The following is a 19,753-nucleotide window of genomic DNA, read 5'->3' on the forward strand; positions in this document are numbered from 1 at the left end:
GTGGCTTTAGCTGTAGTTTTTTTCACACTATATGATCACAAATGTACCCAACACGTGGGCCTCAGCAGATATTGTTTCAACGTTTTGCATCTGTGCTGTTTCCTTTTGTATTAACCTGACTTTAAACTCGTGTTTGCCTGTGGACTCTGAAGCAGCAGAGCTCATTTCACATTTTCTCCGTGTGAACCGGCCTCAGTGTGCGCCCTCAGCCAAAGAGCAAAATTTTGGATTATCCTCTTTATGAGGCGGGATTAACATAGCTCTCCCATAATTCACATTCCTGCCGGCCCGGGCACATGTGTCAGAAATCATGCACTTCGCGGGCAGTGATGTAGCGGTTAAACGGGAGGGAAATATAATGACATTTTAGTGATGATCACAAGCGAAATGATTGACCTTTTCTCGCAAAGCATCTAATTTGACACAACCGACACTTTTGATGTAGGGCTGGGTCAAAAAGATTAATGCCGAAGCAAAAACTGTGGAACATGAGGGTGAACTGCAGCAGGCGTGTTGACATGTTGTGTGTAGTGCAGGAATAAACACAGAAGATTTGCAGATGCAGCCACAGAGTTGGGTCAGGTCAAGTGGTCTTTATTGTTATTTAGTGTTTGTGGCCTTCTCACCGCACTTTACAAATGAACTTTGCTTGCTGCTGGCTTAATTTACCCTGCACTCCCTATTCCATTCAACTAATATGTCCTTATAATAATTTATCATTTAACACCCGAGACATGGAAATAAAATGATCAAATTCACAGCTGGGTTTGTGGTGCGAAGCAAAATTGCATACAGGTAGGCTAGTACAAAGAATCACAATAAAAAATAAAAAAAAACTAACAGGGGAAAATTAATCATCCAAAAACACATAAGGGACATTTATGAGCACACGCAAACGGACTGATTGTCTCTTATAACTAGTCTTAAACATATTTCTCATAAATTAAATAGTGCATCCACGTTCATGTCAGAGCTGCCCTCTCTCACACACACACACTCTCTCTACAACACACACACTCATGCACAACGCTTTGATCAAAGGGGTCCTTCAGCGTGCCAACAAAATAAAAAAAAAAAAGAAAAAGAAGAGAGGGGAGCCTTTAAGGAGCTTAAAAGAAAAACCTGACCTATTCCTCAAACTCAACCAAGTTAGGCTTGGATCTTTTTCTCTCTTGATCCTTTTTTCCTTTTGGTCAACAAATTTGTTCCGTGTCCTTGATCAAAGTTGGGGAGAAGTCAGTCTGAATGTTCAATAAGTTAACCCAACCAGTGAGACAACAGGCTGGCTCTGCTCTGCCCGAGGTAGAAGTTTGGGCCTAGTTGTGGAAAAGCGCCGCACTTGCTGCTCCCAACCTCGGGGCTTTTACTTGCCTGTAAAGTCTGCAGTTTATGAAAATTGTCCCTTTTAATTCTTTCCTCTCACAACACTTGAAACTTCCACGCTGCTTGGTCTTTGTAATCCAAACAGTCCGTGTTGAAACTGAGCTTCCACGATGAGGCTGTTTGGTCCTTATAGTCCAGGCAGTCTGCAGCGCCGCTGAAGCCCAGCCCCGCCGCTCCGTAGGCCGACGAGGAGAGGGAGGACGCGGGGCTGAGGTGGCTGGATACCCCGTTGCTGCCCATGGGGCTCATGGCGGTGCCCGCGGCGGATAGCTGGTGGTGCATAGGCGAAAGGTAGGAGCCGCAGTCCATCCCGGTGAAGTACGACGACGAGCCCGTGTAGCCCTGGTTGTAGCCCGAAGCCTGGGTGTAGGTCATGGGGTAAGAGCGCTGCATGCAGGAGGAGGAGGAGGAGGTAGACAGCGGGTCAGAGAGCGGGGAGATGGAGGCCGGGCTCCAGATAGACACCGGCGCCGCGCTGCTGCTCACAGCCGGCAGTGAGGTGCTGGAGGGCGGCGTGAACTGCCCGCTGGCTCCGCTCTCTGAGCTGGCCTCTCTGACCGGAGAGCCTTTCTTTTTCACCGGCCTGCTGACAGTTTTGTTCTGGACTCCACTTTGGGTTTGCTGGGCCTGCTGACGGTGTTTGGCTCGTCGGTTTTTGAACCATACCTGCAACGAAAAAATGCGTTTAGATTAATGTTACTGAACTGTAAGACAATTTAAGGTTTGTAAATATTATTTTTACTGTTTCTATAATTAAAGATGTAGGGGCCTACTCCACAAACCCTGCAGTGTAGCCGGATGATGAATGGAAAAATAGCTGAGTTAAATATTCCAGTGATAACAAAGCCAAATCAAATAAATATTATTATTGATCTCAGAAAATTATGTTTTTTTTTTTCAAACTATATTCATTGTTTTACAATTAGTTTACAGGCTACATACAGGCTTTATAGTTTGTCACTCTATGAATATATTCTGAAAGTAGAAAAGTGGGTTATTTATAAAGTGAGTTCATAACCTAATTCACATGGGACTCAATTAAAACGATGAATGATGTGACTGTTATTAACACTTCCCCTGAAGAGGACACTTTGCCCTGAAGTGGACTTTCACCTCTCTGCGGGGCAAACTAACAATTAAAGACTTTCCATGAATGGACTGTGTGGTTCAGGTATTTGTGTTGGACCCTCACCTGCACTCTGGATTCCGGCAGGTTGATCTTTAAGGCCACCTCCTCTCTCATGAAGATGTCAGGGTACCGAGTCTTGGCGAACAGATTCTCCAGCACGTCGAGCTGGGCCCGGGTGAAGGTCGTCCTCTCTCTCCTCTGCTTGCGAGGGGTTGCTGAGGAGAAGGAGAAAAAGAAGAGAGATTAAAAAACTGTGATAATGAAAATAAGACATCTTGCAGCGTCAGCTAATTTCAAATATACCAACTTCTGTAACTTGATTCTAAACAATTGTCAGATATAATCTTAAATGTGTGAACCTGCTTTATAAATGACACAAATAAAGGCTCTACAAGTTATAATGAGGCCTTGGTTATGAATAATTAAAGCCCTACAAATAGTCATTTATAATCCAGTAGGCCTGGTTGATGTGATACCTGTGTTGATCATTGCAACTAACTGCATTTCTGCACACCTCCAGGTTATTTACACACATACACTCATAAACTATCCAGACAACCTGGTTTCTGTTTGTATTTGTCTGTTTAGGTGGTTGCAGCCTGCGGTGTATTACCTTGGTATCCGACTGAAGGATGCAGCAGGTCCACTCCTGAGGTAGATAAGCTCAGTCCGTTCACGGTGTACGGCGGCTGCTTCAAATAGGACATCATGCTGGCGGCCGGACGAGGGGGCACCGATGAGAAGAAAGAAGAAAAACAGGGCAGAAAATAGCGTTTTAATCCTCTCGCGTCTCCGTTTGGTGAATCACCTGACCCAGACCGAGCTGAAGCAGGGCACAAAACAGGGAAAAGAAAAAGTGTTGGATTTTCTTTTAAAAGATGTTCAGGTTTATCTCTGTCCGCTGATTTTTACGCGCAGCCTTTACGCACCGCGGTGGGTTTACAGAAGTGGGCGTCCTCTGACTCGCAGGGCTCTTAAAGCCGAGTGGAGACCCCCAGCTGTCCCTGCTGGACTCAGGATGCTCTGTCTGGCTAACAGGCGTTTACGCCATCACCCCCCACCCCCCTCCCCTCACACACACACACACACACTAACTGCTACTATAACCCCGCCCCTTCTTACCCCCCAACACACTCCTCTTCTAGTACCACCAAAACAAAACATTGTCGTTAAAATGCGCACACTCGCTGGGCCCCAACCGGGCTCTCAATTAGCATATCCTACCCACAGGTTAGGCGAAGCTAAATAGACAGCTGATTGGGGGGCCATTTGCAGAAACAAAGCCCACTGTTGACGGATAAGTAATGCTGATAACAAAAGACCTTAGGGAACAAACAAAGAAGCCAATACTGCAAACTGAGCGCTCATTCAAATACAACTCAGCATCTTCATTTCTATATCTCGGGCCTTTTGTTTGTTTCCACCGAAACCCTTGTACATTCAAATGTAACGACATTATAATACGAAGGACAACTTTACCAAATAATTAGAAACATGGAGGTATTCCCCCAAAGTGAAGGCTAATGCTGACATATTATTGACACTCCTTGGGGCGATTCCCCCTCCTTCACTAATGAATCGCTCCCGGTAATTAGATTTGGAAGGTGAGACTGTCGAGAAGTGTTGATTAGAGAGGAGCACTTCATCTTAATCTAAACAAACAAGGAGATGGCCACTAAATCTGTCTCCAGGTCCTGACATAAAACTTTACAGGAAAGAAGTCTCAGATTTAACCTGAGAATATATTCTGCTCCATTAGTGAACGCTGTATCTGAACGAGGTGTTATGGACGTCTTATTAAAATAACAGCAACAATTCAAACTTTTACACTGAAAGAAAAATAAGCGATGCAGCCTAAATTACATTTACTAAGACACAGAAAGAAGCGATATTTTGTTCCTATAGAAATATTATAAAACATTTCATCCGTAAATCTAGGACAATCGGGACACTGCAGTAGCAGATGTAGCCTAAATTAATACATCATTTGAGAAGAATGTGTAAGTTTATATAGAAATATTATATAGGCTAAATATATATGTAGCATGTATCATAAGATATTAATCAGTAAATGTTTTACAAGTATAAGTAGGGTAGCTACCAGAATCATACGCAATTTTAAATATACTGAACTAGTTTTCTTCAGAGGATAAGGACATTGTTAGGCACAATAATAGGAGAAAAATAAAACACAAAAAATATGTTTATTTTTTCTTATCTTATTTAGTACTAACTCTTTTTTTGTAATAGCTAATTAGGCTTACTACCATATGCTGCTGTTTGAGGCCTCTCGTAACGTTTTCCAGTGACACCTACCTGTAGAATAAAGTTCCCAGGACCCCAGGGTGCGCCCCTCTCTAGCCTGACCCTTCGTTTTTATAGAGCCAATAACGGACACTCCTATACTCAATCTGTCACTTTTTTCACCCCCGGCTACCGGTTGCTCCACATCCGTTCAATAATAAATACCCTGCCCAGCCATTAATTATTATTGGCTACAAGAGATTTTTTTTTTTCTTCTTCTTCTTCTTTCTGTAAGAAATTAACGAGATAATCCGGACGGCACGCGCTGGCCTGATTACAGGACGCCAGCCACGACTCCGCATTCAGGCCTCCTTAATTTTCTGCGTCACGAAAATAAAACAAAGACTGGCATTGTATTTATCAGACCAGCTGACTGCCAGACAACCCCCCTCCCCTCCCATCCCACCCCCCAACCCCAACACAACCAACCCCACCACTCACTTTCCTAAACTGACACATGCACACTCATATGGACTATCAAAAATATTATTAGTAGTAGTAGTATTAGTATTATTATTGCGGTCCAGGGACCTATTGTATGTGTGTATTGCATTTGTGAACGTTTAATATTAATTTAAAAAAGATTTTGCTAATTCGTTATCCTCAAAATTCAGCAATGAATAAAAATCGACAAGCTATAAAAAATCAACACTGAACTCATTTGTAAAATAATATTAAAGAATATGAACATTTTTTGAGCCTTTAAACTAATTTAAAATTTAAATACAGGCCACGACTTTATATTAAGCAAATCGGTCAACCTGCAACTTGACTTCAGGTGGATTCACGCCCCTCCTCGACATGCTGAGTCTGTAATCAAACATCCAGCAGTTAGAGTGTTTTATCTGAACTTGTGGACTGCTCCACTGTCCCGCTATTAGCCGGTTGAATGCACCTCAGCTCCGCTGTGCAGCCCACGGAGGCGAGAGGGAGAAAAGTTTGCTTTTAAACACGCCTCCTCAATTACCTCCCTGTAGGCTATCTGCATTTCCATCTACACAGCTCCCGTTGGCTTCCACAGTCCATAAAAAAAAATCTCCTAAATATAATTCACAGGAAAAGTATCAGAACAATTAAACAGCGAAAGTGAAATAAGTAACTTACTTGCGTTTTTAAAAGCCTTTTTTTCCACCCAAACGCCTCAGTACGGCAGAGCAGAGAGGTTTTATGAAGCGGCTTTGATTAGTTTCCTCCGGGTAAGCTTGTTGGATGCGGATAATACTAAGAGATGCTCGGTATTTATGGAGAGAGAGAGACTGTGAGGAAGTTTAACAACCAATGGAAATGAGAGGAAATATGATGGGCAGAGGTGCTAGAGGAGGCTGCAGCTGGAGGAAACATCAGCTCCAAAGCATCAGTGGCCCCTCTGATTGTAAAGAGCTAACATGTCTTATTTAGGGACAAGATAAATATTTAAGTCATTATATTCAGCAGCAATTAGGCTATGAGTATGTACATTTTATTTTCATCAGAAGACCAAGTGTTTACAGTCTTCTTACAGGCCAATATGCAGGTGCAGGTGTGTTGCAACAACCAATCACAACCGAGTCTGCAAAATCCAAATAATTATTTTCATTATTGTATTTTGACAATCAACCCAGTAGTTAAGATGAATAATGGGCCCAGGTTTATACCAAGAAAAACAGCACGAGTCAGAGGATGTTAATCTGCAGCTATAGCTACGGATTGTTTTTGACAGAATAAGCTGAGCAAGCAAAACTCAAGCAAGAGGTGAAAATAACTTGGAGATCTGTCACGGTTTGATTCTGTGTAACCCTGTAAAGGAGATTTAAGAAGAAAAAAAAAAGTGGCTCGTGAAGCTGTGCACCCCCCACCCCCACCACAAGTAGGCCTGTGTGTAGTTTATCAAAATGTCTGGGCTCCACCATGAACCACTTGAAAAAGTATTTACTTTCATGTAGATTTAGCGACCACTCACCCTTACACCACCTCAATTTGTGTCCAGGGAGCTCTCTCCATTTTGGGATTAAATAAAAAAAAATCTGTTCTGGATTAGCAATAGAGCCAATTCTGCTCTGCTCTTTTCGCTGAAATCATCCCAGTTCAGTGTGAATGTCATTTTCTTACCGGTCTATGACCATTTTTGATGAAACTCTGGCCTCATCAGCCCTGACTGCAGGTTTTGATTGATGCTCCCAAACAAGCAGCAGGTTAGAGACCTAATTAGGAGTCTACATGCCAGATGAACAGACTGTGAGGCTGCTGGGTCGTTAGACAAGCCTGAAATCAATACCAACTATGGACTCCATACCATGGTATTTATGTGGAGGCTACATCTCATTATTGTTACGTGCAAATACATAATTTGATTGCATGAATAGTTGTTTTCGTTAATAAGGACCTTTAATTTTGGTAAGGGGTGGACTAAAAGAGTTTTCTCAAAATAAATAAAAAAAATAAAGATAAAAAAAAAACGATGCAATTTTACTGTAAGTGGAGTTTTCCCATTTTCCCTCAGCGATCATACTAAAACAAACAGCCTGACAGGGCTTAAGTATCTGGTCCCCTTGTTGTCCCACAGCTATGTTCTTGGCTCACGCGGAGTCCTTTCATCTTCAGCTCTGATATATAATTCATCGGAAGATATCTAATAGCCCTGGGGAGCATTTCAGCTAAACGGGGCCGCGGTTGTAAAAAGGTGAAGTGGCTTGTTAATGTCTGTGGCAATATGCCCTCCCCATGTCTCCGGGCCAATTGACGAAGTCACGGTTTCTCCTGCTGCTGCGGAGACGAACTGAAGCCTAAGAATCGTGGGACCGAGACACTTCTCTCTCACAGGACTGGTTAATATGGTTATAGACCACAAATGATAACAAAGATCATAAGAATAATTTGTGGCTATTTGGGATTTTATCTTCAGAATTTTTTCTTAAAAATTCATAATTGGAATCACATATTTATAAGTTATTGACAGTCTGAGTAAACATTCACTCTATTGACTGTCCTTATAATACAGGCTGCAATGCAAAGAATAGCAGCACTATCTATCTATCTATCTATCTATCTATCTATCTATCTATCTATCTATCTATCTATCTATCTATCTATCTATCTATCTATCTATCTATCATCATCTAACATCTAAGCATGTCATTTCTGAGTTTTCCTAGATCCTCATTTCTGTTCAGTTCATCTGTCCATCTCAAGGTCAAATCAATGACTTGGCCCACTCAACCCACCCCATCTGTTACACACTGATACACACATACAAACATGCACAGAACCACACTGAACATTACGACTGTTTTTTGCCATCTGCACTGTAAACCTCACATTGATAGATTTATTGATAGGCTTGGCAGAAGAAGCAATACATGTATTGACGATGCTACAAGATACCAAAGCGAGCGTCCATGGATATTGAACTATTGTGGAGTCTATGAGCTTTGAACAGCAGGTTTTTCTGAGCACAACAACTGAGACAAAGCTGGTGGTTATTTTTGCAAGACACCATAAAAACTCAGTCACACCAGAAAGAAGCACAACGATATAATGCTGGAAGATTTGTGACACAGTGACTAGCAGCTCTGATGATGAACCACTGTAACTGGTTAGTTTTAGCTAGCACACTAACCATCTGCAACTTGCTAAAACTACTCAGTCATAAGCTTCTTTCTGTTTTCTCACTACTGTGTAGTTTAACCCAGGGATAGTTTTTCCTCAGAATTGTACATTTTATTTAACAAGGAGTATTTAAAGAGAGGAAAAACAGTGCTATAGCACTAAGCTCACAGGCTTATTGTAGCTACAATAAGTTACAGTAACACAGTTAATTAAAGGAACTATTTATAAGTTTTGCTATTACTGCATAGCCAGCATTAGCATTAAGTTATTTACTTACCAGTTGAGAAGAAACGTTGCGAGTTCAGTATCAAACTTAATTTCTTTACTCACAAAGAGCTGTCTCAAGCTGTGGAAAGCAACACCATTATTAATTATTTTCTCTATCACATCTTTTCTTCTGCTGAAGTCATCATGCTGCTAATAGGGCGTTTTATACCCTCTTGTCTTGTAAACGCAACAATGGCTATACATAACAACACAGTTCAATAGCTATAGATTCTTCCTTTTTGAACTCTCAGCTGTCTACAATGAGCCAAAGTAAAAACCAATCTTCCAGTTTCATGTCCAGAAGTAGAAACTTCATGCAAAATCCCACTGACATTTGTAACTTTGCTAATCGCTAGAAATCCAGCCTTGGAACAGAGCTTTTCTCAACAGTATGTTGTGTCACTCTTGATAAAGCTGGTAGTTTTTTGAAAAAATGATCTAATATTGTTTATTTAATATTTATGTTCTTTAGCAGCCGTTAACCCACACCATTTCCCATAAGCCTTAGACCTTCGTGGGCTAAATGTCACAGCTCAACTACAGAGGCAAGTCCATGAGCGAGTCAAAGGGTCACAGTTTATTCAAACAGGTCTGTAACAACAGCTGGAGGAAGAGGAGTGAACATTTTAAAAATTCTTAGATCACGGCTAAAAACTGACTGGAGGAATAACTTTCTGTGATATGGAGAAAACCAAGTTTCAATGACGTAAGCACCCACAGTGCTGGGTGCAGTACTTTTTTTTTTTCTGTGCTCACAAAGACATCTTGAAATCACAGAGGTTTTGATTTTTAGTGGCAACTGCTTTATTGGATGCAGATTTGTCTTGGGATAAGGGAAGTAAACTCCAGGAATATGCTTTATTTTTTCATAAAGACCGATGAAAGATATGCTGAGAGATTCATCATGACTTTGGTTCTCTGTTCCTTCAAAAGTAATCACTGTCCAGATGGCTTGCTATTGCTATTTATCAGTGCAGCCAATGTATTCGCCAAATTTCACCAAGTTAAAGCCAAAAGTTTTTTTGGATCGCAAAGCAAACCGATGATTGTTTTGATTCCATTGAAATTACTTGATTTTGCCGATTGATTTTGCTATTTTAGATGTTGTTTGGCTTTGATAGCTGAGTGTCAGTGTAATGTGTTTTATAATGCACCTGCAGTATTGTTACAGTTTAACCCCCTTTGTGCCCACTACTGCGGGGCTTATATCATATCATATTCATGCCCTTCATTGAGATACAGCCACCGCTTGTGGTTTGCCCATGGGAGGGTTGAATGTCTTGTCCCTGCTGGTACCTCGTTAACCTCCCACGGCCTGCGGCTAGTGTTAGCCAAACTGAGAGGACTCATACCTGGGTATTGGTCAGCAGGGACCAGCCCCAGGAGCCCTGGACCCCCCACCAGGCGAGGGGAGGGAGGCAGGCGGGACAGAGGAGGGCCAAACAAAAACACAACCTGGCATCCCCACAGCAAACAGCCCACCTACTGTCAGCCAGCATCTGGGCCACAGCACACAGCCCCTCTATTCACATTCTGATGACTGCAAATACTAAGCAACACACACACACACACACACACACACACACACACACACACACAGACACACACAGTGGCTGGGTTCATTCGGTAAGAGGTAACCTTGCACACAAATTCAACAGCTAAAAAGTATTTTGAAATGACCGAGTTGTTACACTGTCTATCATTGCAACATCAATGTTTTGTGAAGAAATTACCAAAAAATCTGATTGATGTTACTTTTTCTAAATGCTTTGAATTGTTTAACTATAATTTGAGATAATGAGGTGCATGTAGAGAACAAAATTCGGAAATTGCAAGATGGAAAGAATGACAGAAAGAGATTGACAGAGAGAGAAAAAGAGAGAAACGGGGAGGAGGAGTGTAAAGTTAATCCTGCCTGAATCGACGGGCCCGGCTGCAGGAGTGACACTGAAAACAGTTTTTCTTTTCTTTCTTTTCTCCGCAAATTTGCTCTCCCCTCTCCCTCTCTCTTTGCTTCCTCCCGTGCCTCTCGCTATTTTTCTGCCTTCTTATCCTTTTTAATTAGAGGGGCTATTCTGCTGCACAGAGGACCTTAATCCCCAACTGACCAACAATGCAAAAAGCCAGCCTTTGAACAGCCGACCTGCACCCTTCTTGGCCCTCAAACTTCCCCACCACCACCAGCACCACCAATCATTGCACTGCCCAAACCCTCCGTTGCTCCCACCATTGGGAACACCAGGCCGTCTCCCTTCTCCATTTTTTTCCAACATCTTGGACAAAGCACTTGAGGAACCACTGCAAAGAGAAAGTGTCTGAAAGAGTATTTCAATATCCGCCATGGTTCTCAGAAAGCTTTTGGTTTGTACTGGGACAAAGTTGAGGTCAAATGGCAGGTGACTCTGACTGAATCAAAGTTATTAAAATGACTGTCTAACAAGGCAGAGAGGCATAATAGGAAAACAGAAACAAGTAGAGTGAAGGTTGCTGGCTATCGTTTTATTGGTAGTGGATACTCACATACGAAAAGGTAAATTCAATTATACAGTGCATGCATACTTACAAATCTTACTTCCTTTTTGAATGAAAAAGAGACTAAAGTCACAGATGTGTTATAGCTGCCATCTCTCCATCCAGTTGGAGAAAATATCTTGTAAAAGGACTGTTCTTCAGCAGAAGAGCAGGTTAGAGTGCAGGGTAAGAAGAGCAGAAGCTGCAAAGTGGATGCTACAAATTCCCCCTCTGGGCCTCATTTCCGTATGTAAGTCCAAAGTGGAGTCTATTAAGACAAACCTGTGTTGTCTTGTTAAATGATTATGTAAAGCCATTATTAGTGGATAACTTGCAGATTGAGGTAATAAGTCAGGGTCAGGGCGGAGAACATACTGAGGGTTTGGGTAAATTACTTATCACAGATAAAAACACAAAACCTGGGTAATAATGACTCACCACTCACATGCACCAGCCTGCAAACCTATGGCTACCTCTGGCAGCATTTAATCATACTGTATTTTCTTTATTTTCCTGTATTAATTCAGGCTGACAGTTGGTAGTCTAGACTGTCTGTCCAGATATGTAAATCATAAGGGGGCAAATAATTTGTCTCATAATGATGTCAGTGCTAATAATAACAATACACCAACTCTGCCTGAAAGTAACTGAACTAATTTTCCTGTAATTTTGTTCAAGTGGATTTTCTATCCACATTTCGCCAACATAGCAGTCTGACAAATTGTCACTGGAACACAATAAAAGTCCTCACACTTTCAACCCTGCCTCGCATGCGAATGACAGAAAAATGAGTTTCCTTTCACCGCCGACGACCGCAGTTTCCTATTTTTACGCCCGGCGTGCTGGCTCGACACTCCCTCACACAGAAAAGGAAAAACACAGGCCAGCCAAGCCTTCTGCCTGGCTAATCACAGGCCCAATATTTCCATAGCAGGCAATTAGCATCTTGCTTTTATGTGTGAAAATGGGTGAGGCGAGAGAAGGAGCAAGTCGGGTAGAGAGGCACAGTAAAAACAGAGAGAGAATAAAAGAGCAATTAAGATGTTGGGTGAGCGGAGGACAGAGACAGGCAGTCTGCTGCCGTGTGATTTGAGGCTTGCAGGCCCAGTAATTAGCCCTTCATTGTGAGATAATGGACTTGGCTGGTCTTCTTGGTTCCCTGGGCTGCCCAGCCCGACTCGACCCATGGAAGGTCAAAGGGCACAATGTGCAGTTTGGCTCCTATATGCTTGTGTGTGCATGTGTGTGTGTGTGACTGTAAATGTTATTGACTTAACCATTTTTCAAGACTTGCATCATCTAATATTAATGTTTGTGTCAGAAAAGCAATGCACAATAAAAGCAAAGACGTCTGCGCATTCAGGTAAATGAATAAGGTTTTGGATAAACCCTCAGTCCACTTTAGCCCTTTTGAAGAAGAGTGTGCCAGTGAAAGCAGCGGCCGGCTTTGAGGCGTTGGAGTCATCACTGTCCTGGCCTATCACTCCCTTCTCCCACCATCTTTAGAAGAGCAGTAATCTGTGAACCCTGAATCATAAGCTTTGGGTAAATCTATGTAATACGGGTAATTCGATGAAGCAGTATTTTCCTGGTGAGAGGCAAAATCCTGTTGACTATTCAAGGATTGAATCATCGAACAGTAATGCCATTAGACCAGTGCCACGGATTCCTCGGAAAATGCTGTTTAATTGCCAGTAACCAGCCATTGTTTGGTGACGGGTAAACACTAGCCGAGAGGGAGTGGGGGGGGGGGTAGGCGAGTGAGGAAGCGTGTGAAAAAGATGGCCCCTTCGGCTTCAGCCAATCGCCATTGAGAGACGGATTTACTCAGGCTCGATGAAGCCCGCGCTGCAAAGTGGCAGAGGCACTGGCTTAACTAAAGTCTTCAAGAGTATAAATGCAGAGTAACTCTTTCCTTTTAATACAGGATTTGCTCAACAATGCGATTTAGGGGGGTGTCTATTCAAGATAGACATTTTTTTTTTTGAGTGGCGAGGTTTTTAAGGATCAAGCCTTGTTGCTCACGTTTATTAGCACAGGGACACCGCAGCTCAGGGATTGTTGGTTGTTGTAATCGTCGAGCAGTTTATCCATGTTTGTGTTTGGCTTTATGTATATACACCCTGACACTAAGTCCCATTCTTTCCGTATGTATTGAAAATCTTTAAGAACAATAACCCTACCTACACCCAGCCATTTATCATACATCATACTTGTGCCAACTCTTCAACAATAAAAACTGATATTAACTATAGAAAATCAACATGAACTGATATAAAGCTACTTGAAGGGTTTTTTTTTTTTTACTTTTACTAGCTAATCCAATTCTCACTGCACGAGGATTTTTCTATGAGAATTTGACCATTTGAGGTGCATTGTTGTCCCTCCCTGCAGCCTCCTGCTCTCAGGCCTGTCCTGGAGGATGCAGATTGGAAGTGAGAGGTGTGGCGGCCGAGGCTCGCCTCCATTGTGAGCCGGTGCCTGGGAGACGAGCAGCACTGGCAAACCAGACACTGATTGGGTTTGACACTGCGTCCAGGAGGCGAGAAGAAGCTTTTCTTTTGCTCTTTTTTTTTTCCTTCTATAAGTAAAAGAGAGCCTTTTTTGTATGAAAGGCCCCTCCTCTCCTCTCTCCTCTAACTCCCCCCGGTTCTGTTGTGCTGCTCGCCCTCCTCCTCGGTTCTCTGTTTATCACTCCTCTCTTCACGTTCCTATATTGACTCCTTCATTTTTTATTCTCAGATTAAAACCAGTGGACTACTGTTTCTTTTGTCTTCCCCTTTTATTGCCCCTCTCACTTGGACATTGACCAGTAAATTTGCTCCTCTGCATTACACCATCAAAAAATTACTTTTGTCCCCTATTCCTATAAGCAGCAGTAGTTGTTCCAGTAATTGTAATTGCAAACACTGAGGGCTACCAAATCTATCTCATTCAATAAGCCTGTGCATATACTGATTCTAGTGCTACGTCCATGGGTGGACACTTTGCCCCATGCGCACTTAATCACCATGCCTCAGGCTACGATCTCACACTGCTCAACACTTGGCTTTTACACAGGATTTATTTTTCAATTTACTAAGCTCATGATACTTCTTATTCACAGAGGGCCCAAGTACATACATGATAAAAACATTGCAGCCAGCCTTACAATGTCATTTTAAAGGGATAGTTACAGTTACTTTAGCTTAGCGTAAAGACAGGAAACAAGGGGAAACAGCTAGCCTTGCTCTGTCCAAAGGTAAAAACACCTCTAGCGCTCACTAATTAAAGGTTACATTTGGTAAATACGCCTATTTATTTTCTTTTCGATTATTACTAGTGAACACGATATCACGTTTGTCCCATTTGTACACAAACCTGAAGTGTAAAAACAACACGTGATCAGGCACATAACCTTTGTGTAACAGCAACACAATATAATAAACATATAATATACAGACAAGAAATAAAATGTTAATTAGTGATCTTTGGGTGCAGAGCCAGGATAGCTGTCTTCCCCTGTTTCCATTCTTCACGCTAAGCTAAGCTAACATCTCCTGGCTGTAGCTTCATATTCAGCGCACACGATATGTGAGCAGTATCGATATTCTCATCTAACTCGAGGAAGTGAAGAAGCATATTTTACAAACTCCTATACTATTCCTTTCATGAAAAAAATTTCAAATAAAAACGCAGTACTTTCAACCCAGAGGATTATGGGTAAGTGAGCTCAGATATTGCCACACAACCTCTGCACGAGCGATGAAGAATGTGGGAAGTGAGTTTTGTTGGAATTGATTAATCTTCCGGGCTGATCACCAAAGGAGAGCACAACCCTCTCGATCCACTTAATGGAGGCACTAATGACGAGCTCCATTAGTTTAATATATGCTTTTATCGCTGTGCCCTTAGATGACTGTAGCGTTTCATTAGACATGTCTGCCTCATATCTCACTTTGCACCCAGAGGAAACTGTGAAGGGATTAATTTTATGATGGACCCCCTGCCTCCTCCTGCCTCCCTCCTCCTCATCCTCCTCCCTCCTTACTCCTTCCCTCCCTCCCTCTCCCCTCAACTCAGCTCCCAGCCACAGCCAGGGGACCCAGGAGGAATAGTGTCTTTGTCGTCCTGCCGTTTTTCGGAGTTGAGGAACAAGAGGAGTTTAATCCTCATTGTCCAGGAGACTGCAGAGGGTGAGGGGGGGTCCTTCGGCTGTAAAATGATCCAACTGGCCTCAGCTAATCCCCTCCTAACCCCCACTCTTGGGCCTGACCCCCCTCCCGGCCTTAATTCACGCCCCCGTACTACCACAGTATCACACTATAAACACAGACCCACGCACGTAGAGCAGGGCTTGAATTTACACCTTAAAAACACAAAAATGGTTGAACAATAACACAAATCACCTACTACATGACTGTCAGGCTTTTTCTCTATCTCACACACATACAGGAGAAAAATGTCATTCATAGTTACGCAGTAAGTGGTTTAGGGGGTATGTTTAAGTGGGATTTAACTTAATCACCTGCACATGAGCTTAATCAACTAGTATCCCATCTTCCACTCTGGGGATCCTCCCCACCAGAAGAGGTGTCTAATCGACTGAGACACCCCCACCCCCCCCACCCTAACACACACTTTTTTGTGGCTTGTGTGTTTTGAAGTGTTTAGAAAATGAAAACAGTAAACAGCCTAAATTTTGTAGCTATCACTGACTATGGTTGACATGTGTGAATATGTGTTTGTAAGTGACAGAAAAAAAACAACAAACAGCCTCATATCATCATTAGCATGAGTAGCCGTGATGATGTGAGTGTGTGTGATGTGTGTCCGTGCAAGACTGCGTGTGTATATGTGTGTACGAGGACGTGGGTTGACAAAAATAAAAACCAGTAAATAGCCTGGTTTTATTGTTCTTCTCATTAGCTGTAGGATTATTTCAAGATTAGGCAGGACAGGGCTGGACATCTATTTGACGTTAAGTCTTTCTCTAACAAGACGGATGCTCTACAGTCTGCGCAAATCTTCTCCTTTGAATTTTCCTACCTTGCACATACCCCTCCCTCCCTCTCCATCTCTCTCCCTCTCCTGTTCTGTCTTTATTTCTCTTCTGTTTCTCTCTCCCCTCCTCTCTTTCTTTTTCTTCGCACCTCCCTGAGTGACAGCTCAATACCCAGCTCTCCCAGGCTTATCTAGCCTCAGCAGATGGTTGACTTGGATCACTGTTCATACGCCACGATCTGGGCTGGTGATAAAGACTGTTACAGAGGGAATATAAACTATCTCTCTCTAGCTTGCTCTTTCTTCCTTTTACTTCTTCTCCTCTCACCTCCTATTGATCTACACTGTCGTTTTCTGCCTCTCCGTCTCTTTTCAACTGTTTTATTCAGCGGCTCTTTCCGTCTCTACCTGGACCTTTCTACCATTCTCCTTGTCGCGTCCTCCACCTTTCTCAACAGCGCTCTTTGTCCCACCACCCACTCCCCCTCAATCTTCCCCTCTGTTTCTCCTCATCTCCCTCCATCCCTCCATCTCCGTGTATTGAATCTGGTGCTGCGTGATTGTCTCTGCTTCCCTGCTGGGCTGGCGCCTGTCTAAAGGGCCCAAGGACCCTCACACACTGAGGGGGCTCCAGCCATGCCAGAGATGCCCTCTCTTCCTCTCCTCTCCTCTCCTCTCTGGCTCCTATCACTTTATCTGGACTCTCTTCATCTCCAAAGGGTAAAAGAAAAGGTCAAAAAGGGTCTTTTTCAGCTCTTTTCTGCTCAAGGTTACACGTGTTGTCTGCATCAATGTACATATTTGACATATGACTACCACTTTAATATGTTTCAAAACTGAAAATATATGCAAAACAACAATAAGTAAACAGGTAACCTTCAAAGTGCTGCTGCCTCAAGCTTTTCTCGACTCACATCTACTGTTTTCATGTGTTTCATTTACGTGATCACCGCATTTAAACAACTGATGTACACTTCACAGACTTGAATTGCGCATTTTATGTATACTTCACTTGTCTGGAGTGGTCATTTGATGTGCTCCTCACATTTGTTTTTTGTTTTTTTTTTACTTCACTCTACACAGCCAAACAACAAAGCAAAGCGAAAGGGTATAGCTGCCACTCGTAGATGAAAAAAGGGACTGAGTGCTGGGAGCGATATGAATGAGAACATACAACACATTACCTTGTATGGCAGCGGGGAAACAGACTGGCAAAGACATCACATGCACACACCATACATTAGATCAGCTCTGTGTGATGTGTGCCAGTGTAATATGAGAGGGAAAGGACATGAAAGGAGGCTGTGAGTTGGTTTCTTGTGAAAAATGTAAAGATAAAATGTTCAAATCTATCGAATAATAAGTGCAATGATGCCAGCATGTGAACAAGAAGCTGCCATCCCATATGTGGTGGAAAACCTCCTCCCCTGCAATTCACTAGTGGCTCTCTCTCTCTCTCTCTCTCTCTCTCTCTCTCTCTCTCTCTCTCTCTCTCTCTCTCTCTCTCTCTCTTTCCAATACTCCAGACAGTTTGCAGCCATCTTAATCTGAACGGTGGAATCTGGCAACCACTCCGGAGCACCTGCATCCGTCCAGCCTGACCCGCTTTTGTTCTGGTCCGACCCCCTAACTTTAGCCCCTAATTAACCCAACAGAAACTAATTAAATACAGCTCTAGTGGACCAGACGCCAGACAAAAAAAAAAAAAAAAAAAAAAACGAAGAAGGAGGACACAGAGAAGTGAGCAGAGTGCGGGGAACGAGCCAACATGATAGGCAGGAGAAGGAGGGAGGGGTGGGGAGTGAGGGGTGGAGGATGGAGATCCAAAGCTTGGCCTCCAGCCCCTGAGACCAGTTCAGACGGACAGAAAGACAGAGAGAGAGATTCAAAGGAGGAGGGTATTTAGGTGTCAGTGTCAGCCTGGGTCGTCCTGCGCATGTTGTCGCTCTCTACTAAGCTCCATACTGACCTTAAACTTCTTTACATGCCGTCTTTTTCAAGGTATTTTTGGTTCTTCCTCATAGATGGGTATGGGTGCCAACTGCTGTAATCACAAGCACACCAGTCACATGACGCAACTGACGCCCTGGAGATATTTGGAAAAGGGTAGAGACAGGATGGGGAGAACCACGGAGAGACAAGAGCAGTGTAGAATGAAAGGAAAGAGGGAAAAAAAAGGAGGAGGAGAAGGAGGGGGAGAGAAAAGGTATGGGACAGGATTGTGCAAAAGAAGATATATAAATATGGTTTCAAACCAGCCAAGTGTCTCTGGCAAGACACTGCTGCTCCTAGTCCCAGGCACAGCTCGCTAAGTGATAGAGAAAGTAATTAAGAGAAGGCTGTTCAAGTAGATAGGCCTGTAAAGGAGATTTGAAGAGGGGAACTGATTGTGCATGTCTGATTCCAGCTCTTCAGAGAGTTCTCAGCCCCAAGGCTTAGCTTTCAAAGGGCCGTCTCTCTCCCTGTCTATCTCTCCGTCTCTTTCTCTGTGACATATATTTACTAACAAAATATGATGCTCCTTCTATCTGTAGAAAACTCATCATGGTAGTTGAATGTAGGACAGAGAAGAGAAAGCAGAAGGTGTCAGCATCTCACTTACTGTACAGTTTTACAGAGCATCTATCTATCTATCTATCTATCTGACAGATGTGTCATGTTTTCCCTCAGAGCTTGTAGCCATGTAGAGGAAACGAGTCTCTTCCTTGGACTTGAAAGTTCACACAGTGTCTTTTCCAAATAGTGATCAGCCTCTGAGAACATGGTGCATGAACCTGCTTGAGGACATTATAGAGCAACACTGCCACCTAGGATGAACTAGATCATCCTGCAGATACGAAGTCTGTTGGGGGTTCAGTCAAGTCTGACATGAGTTGCATGGTTTACATGTCATATTCAAGTTCCTTTCTCACTGTTGTAAATATTTAACAGAGTAACAGAGTAAATTTGAAATATCCAAAAACATCCATCATTAATTTATTTTTTCCATTAAGAGAAAATTTCCCAGGTAATGCTATGGTAAGCTACGTACACTTTGTAGCTATAGGGGCACAGACAGGCACATCCTTAATAAATATGGGTTTGGTATTATTTATTTATTCTATTTCATGTTGATAATGGGACTCCAGCACTGAGAGGACACAGGTTTCCTCCCTTTTTAAACCTCTATTTTACTGAACATGATCAATACAAAAAATATCAGTAGATGAAAACTGTTCTGTCATCTTTGCAGTTACTACACTGCGAACATTTTTTCTGCATGAAAGACTTTCTTCTTGTTTTATTTTAATGGACAATGTTATTGATAGTAGCCATATATAGCTATGTATTATGATGAAAATATCCTGTTTATTTCACAATGCAAATTCATTTTAATTTAAATTATTACTTGAGAGATTATAAGCTTTTTCACTGAGATTGTCCTTCCGCAGAGCAGCTGCAGGCGAGAGTCCTCCCTACCAGAATCCATCACTCTCTCTGTTGTTTGTTAAATCCATCATCCAAGGCCAAAACCACACTACAAATACTGACCATGTATGTGTCTTTGGGCTGTTGAAAACTTGGATTACTGCAATGATTTTGTCAGAAACC

At 42.6% G+C, this 19,753-nt stretch overlaps 1 protein-coding gene across 1 annotated transcript; it reads right to left on the bottom strand.

The window, feature by feature from the left end:
* Positions 1 to 560: 560 nt before the first annotated feature.
* Positions 561 to 6,007, bottom strand: LOC111672548 (homeobox protein OTX2-like). Its single transcript, XM_023429984.1, has 4 exons — positions 5,921 to 6,007; positions 3,126 to 3,223; positions 2,576 to 2,727; positions 561 to 2,049 (listed from the first exon to the last, which is right to left on the bottom strand). Exons 2-4 carry the CDS (start codon positions 3,220 to 3,222, stop codon positions 1,420 to 1,422), a joined length of 879 nt encoding a protein of 292 aa, XP_023285752.1. The 5' UTR covers position 3,223; positions 5,921 to 6,007; the 3' UTR covers positions 561 to 1,419.
* Positions 6,008 to 19,753: the final 13,746 nt, after the last annotated feature.

This window comes from Seriola lalandi, unplaced genomic scaffold (assembly GCF_002814215.2).
Source record: "Seriola lalandi dorsalis isolate HSWRI2012SDOR001 ecotype SW California unplaced genomic scaffold, Sedor1 jcf7180002054901, whole genome shotgun sequence".
Taxonomy (NCBI): domain Eukaryota; kingdom Metazoa; phylum Chordata; class Actinopteri; order Carangiformes; family Carangidae; genus Seriola; species Seriola lalandi.

Coding starts and splice junctions, on each gene's coding strand:
- LOC111672548 (XM_023429984.1), bottom strand. CDS start 3,222: ATGATGTCCTATTTGAAGCAGCCGCCGTACACCGTGAACGGACTGAGC. Junction 2,728..3,125: donor TCCTTCAGTCGGATACCAAG/GTAATACACCGC, acceptor CCTTCTCCTCAG/CAACCCCTCGCAAGCAGAGG. Junction 2,050..2,575: donor TGCCGGAATCCAGAGTGCAG/GTGAGGGTCCAA, acceptor TTTTCGTTGCAG/GTATGGTTCAAAAACCGACG.